This window comes from Atta colombica, unplaced genomic scaffold (assembly GCF_001594045.1).
Source record: "Atta colombica isolate Treedump-2 unplaced genomic scaffold, Acol1.0 scaffold135, whole genome shotgun sequence".
Taxonomy (NCBI): Eukaryota; Metazoa; Arthropoda; class Insecta; order Hymenoptera; family Formicidae; genus Atta; species Atta colombica.
This window is the reverse complement of record NW_017259223.1, coordinates 943,135-947,657: the sequence shown is the minus strand read 5'-3', so window position 1 is coordinate 947,657 and position 4,523 is coordinate 943,135. Positions and strand designations below refer to the sequence as shown.

General features: G+C 35.5%; 1 protein-coding gene across 1 annotated transcript in view; it reads left to right on the top strand.

The window, feature by feature from the left end:
* Positions 1–576: 576 nt before the first annotated feature.
* Positions 577–4,523, top strand: part of LOC108684476 (tubby-related protein 4) — a 22,623-nt gene continuing 18,676 nt past the window's right edge. The window contains exon 1 of the mRNA XM_018188812.1: positions 577–735. Within this exon, the coding sequence (XP_018044301.1) occupies positions 640–735 (96 nt within the window). The 5' untranslated portion in view covers positions 577–639. The remainder of the gene's footprint in view (positions 736–4,523) is intronic.

Sequence of the window (4,523 nt, the reverse complement as noted above, 5' to 3'; positions counted from 1 at the left end):
CAAACGTCCACCCGCACGTAAGCGCGCACCCCCGGCCCCGGCCCGACGCGGCGGCGTGGCACGGCGTGGCGCGGCACGGGGATCGCTGATCGCACTCTGAAAGGTGGAGTAGCGTCTCGGGCGGCAAAATGGCGGCCGCGGTAAGAAACAAATGATCGAGGTTGGTGAACGGCGGTGATAAGAGATACGCCAAAGCCGACCAAGGTAGTTAGTAAGGTACCTCTCGGCGATCACACGATATTTCTTCGGTGATTCCTCCCAATCGTGTGACCGGAGTGTAATATCCGGCGCTGGGTGACGTCGCGAGAATAAAAGATCGCGCGGTGAGCGCGACGCGCGTTCCACCCCCGAGGGACGCAAAGCTCTCGGAAGAGGATCGCCCTGATTTTCAAGTCACGAGGGTGGTCACATGAGAGTTCGTCGCGGAACGCTGGTCGCGTGCGGACCCGTTGACGTGTGAGCGTGATTCGATTATCGATCACGGATCCGTCGGCGAAGAAGCGTGCACGGCGCGAGAATGCTCGCGGAGGAAGCGACGTGGAATCCGACTGCTAGGCACGGAGTCGGGACTGCGGGAAAAGGTGCCGGGGTTCGATAGATTGATGGACCTGCCGACGGGAATCCGATCGCGTCGCAACCATGCATCTGCATTTCGAGAAGAACAACAACGCCAAGTGCGACTGCAATATCTTGTCGCTCAGCTGGATGGGAAAAGTGCCGGACGAATCGCCGGAGGTAAAAGTTATTGAATAATCCAGACTGAACGTTATACAATAATGTAGCTATCGATGATAAAACATATAATTAACAAATAGGAAATAAAGGCTCTAAAAGGTCAAGCTGGATTTTTAGCTGTATAGATAATTGGATATGAATTTGTTGTATATTCACATTACAATTTTAAAGACTTTTAAAGACATTTTGTTTAATTCTCTCTTTCTTTAATTAAACAGTTTAAAATCAACACATCTATTATTTTCTTATTCTTTATGATTATAAATTATTTGCTTCCTTTTCATCAAGTATCCATTCTCGTTAACGCATGATTAATCATTAATATAATATAAAAAAATTTCTCTAAAGACCAAAGTTATGAAAAAGAGGTCATTCGATGATTTCCATGCGCGTTAGATTATTCCAAGATAGAATCAATGTTCTTCTCTATATTTGATCGAGCGAATGCAGAAGGCTAAAAATACATTTTATTGCGCCATTTGGTGTTCTGCAAGTCATGAAATAAAATAGATCGTCACTTATATACAATCGTTAATAATATGGACAAATTTATTCGCGCACGACGTGCAGACGATATTGTATAATTAATACGCGGTAGATAAGAAGAGTCTTTAAGCTAGTCACTCAGTAGGTTTACACACGTTAATATCATCCTGATAGCTTCATCGAGAACCTCTTCATCAGAAGCGAATAGTTAGCTTCGGTGTTTTGATCTTAGCTCCTCTTGAACTCGTTTTAGATCATCGATATTGTCTGTAGTTATTTTTATATATCTCTTGACTGACATTAACTCCCCGAACATTAACTCCTCGAAAAAATTCTAATTTAAAAGGATACATAATATCTATCTGTAAATATCAGTAAATAGGTGATAATAAATGTAGATAAAAAAATAGTTTTAATTAATAGTTTTAATTAATGCAATTTTAATTAACAATGGAAAAGAACATGAAAACCTATCTATTGGTTTTTCTAGCGAAAACAATTCTTTATATCATTAATCTTTATATCATTTAATAACAAAAGAATAAACGTTTCGATCTTACTATTAGGTCATCCTCGTTCACAAGGAAAAATTTACAAATTATTCTATCTAACGGTTGTTTATTATATATTTTAATTATCATTCTAATTATTTGAAGACAATTTTTATTTTATATGACACGTTCCGCCGTGAGAAAAACGATTTATAGGTTTCAAACTTGAGAAATAGTAAGAACAAGTGGAACGATGGGTGGGAGATTGAAAACGTTAACGAGAACAGCCGGTGCTGCAGTAAAACAGTATATAGGCGTGAATAAAAACGAAGCTGCCATACTTTGACATATATACTTTGGCCACTGTCACACTTCGCATCACGGACGACAGCAGATAAAAGTTTTGCTGGGGCGAAAGCAAACGAGCTTGTGCTAGTCGCACTGTAACGAGCGTGAAATTAATTTATCCCACCTCACGTGAGACAACTGAAGCAGTCAAGTCGGGTTTATATGGTCGGCTAAGACCATTTGTAATAAAATCTGATGCCTGAATGACTATGCAGGCCGACGACGACACGTTGATAACGAATATCAATAGTTGTTGCGCATGAAAATAGACGACTCTCCCATTACCAAATAAAATAATGCAAGATGATCATTAACTCTCTTTGTACTACTCGAATCCGATAATAATTTCTAATAGTCTCGTGATCGTAATTATTAGAGAACAAGCTGATATTATGATACCTCATTTACAGCTTTTACAATAACTTTATTAATAATCAATATTTAAATTTACTAACGATTGTACATTCGACAAAGTATTGTTTAATCGATTTTAGATTCAAAGTTACGAAACATTTATTATGAGTTCGACTCCCAGCCGAAGTAATATTTTTCGCAATAAATTTATTTGCAAGTTTTTCACATTAATATCTTTCTAATATAATTGAGCAGCAAATTATTAAGAATTGCTTGTCAATTTAATTTAATTTGTGGTATTATTACGGTAGTTCAATTGCGTTTATAAGTTCGGAAAATTAATTCGACGCGCAGTTCTAAATATGGTTCTAAATATGCATTATATGTATATAATTCATATTGAATTATTTAAGCATTAAATAAAGATCTAGCTTTAACCGTTATAGACATTTAATTTCTAATTTTCTTATTGGTTGTGTATAATCTAAAAATGAGATCCTTATTGTAAACATTTATTATCAAGGATACTATTTATAAAAATGTGGCGACATTATACATAATGACTTGAAGAGAAATAGGGATGGTAATATGGCTTTCCAGAAAAGATCTAAAAAACTGATTCTGTTTAAAAAACAACACCTTACAAAATTAACAAAAAAGTAAAATATTACTAGAATTACTAGAACACGCAAATGAATACCCATATTTTCTTTCATACATAAGTTATTCAATATTAAAAATGTATAGTATATATGATATGCAAATTACAAATTAACAATAGAATTATAATTAAGTTATAGAATAATTATTTTGATAAGAAAACCTCGAAAAAAAAATTGTCGACAATCAGTTCGCTTAGAGTCACATTAGCAAAATGTTATTGTTTAACTTATGCATAATTTGAAATGTATATACAAGCTACAGCTCAATAAAATATTAAATAATAAATAATTTAAATATACATATTATATGTTTGTGTGATAATACGTACGCTCCAATTTAAGAAGAACAAAGAAGTTTATGTAATTAAATGCTAAAGTATATCTTAAAAATGCTTTGAAATGCTTGAAAGTAAAACATTATAATAAATATTCACTATTATGTCTAGGAATATTAGCATTGTGGTGTAACGGAGAGCTACTGAATAAATAATTTCATAAATAATCACTAGAATTCACTACCTAATAGTGAAGCTACCAAAAGGAACTATGATATCTAGCCATAATATCATCTCTTTCTCTATTAATTATTATATCTTGATGTGTTCTTCATAATTCGCAATGGGTGGCAATGCTAGAATTTTAGACCGAAAACTCAGAATCGCTATGCGGATCATGCTAATGTACAATGTATGATTAAGTAAATACATCTGATAGAAATCCAATAGTTTTTGGGATAGCAAGGGATCTCTATAGATTAATAATGCCACGAGATTGCATCAAAATAGCCGCAGCATAGATTGGAATCCGTCAGGACGAAGCGTGCACATCGCAAGAGTGTATATGGAGGTGTCACGAGGATGAAGAGTTTCATCGGGAGGGTTGCTGCAAACCGTGTACACCCGTGACTTAACTCGGTGACGGGATGAAGATCGGTGTCTCGAGTGGATCTTTTTACACGGGCCAACTAACGAGTGCCCAAGTTTTTTGCAACGAGTTTTGTTCCATGCCGCCTACATGGCCATTGAGAAGCATGAACTGGTACAAATACTAGATGTGCCCTTCATGAGGGCGGGTGTAATGGCGAAATTTCTTTTTGTGCCAAGGCGCAATAGCGTTTGCCAAGTTGAATAAAGAAATGCTTTATTTTTTGCCGCACGTGTAATTTCGAGATTCTGACTTCCAACAAAGAAACTTGTAAAAATCCTCCTCCGATTTTGATGAACTTTGAATATGTTGTTCTTTAGACAAAAATAAGAAGCTCGTATTTTTTTTTTATAAGAACGCAATCGCACTTTTAAGGGACGCAACATTTCGTTGAAAAAAATTGTCTGATCTTTCGAAACGAGTATCATAGAAGATAAAAACAACAAACTGTAAAAGATAAAACGTTTAAAATAAAAATTGAATGTTTGAAAAGTATTTTATTTATAATAATTTTAAAATATTT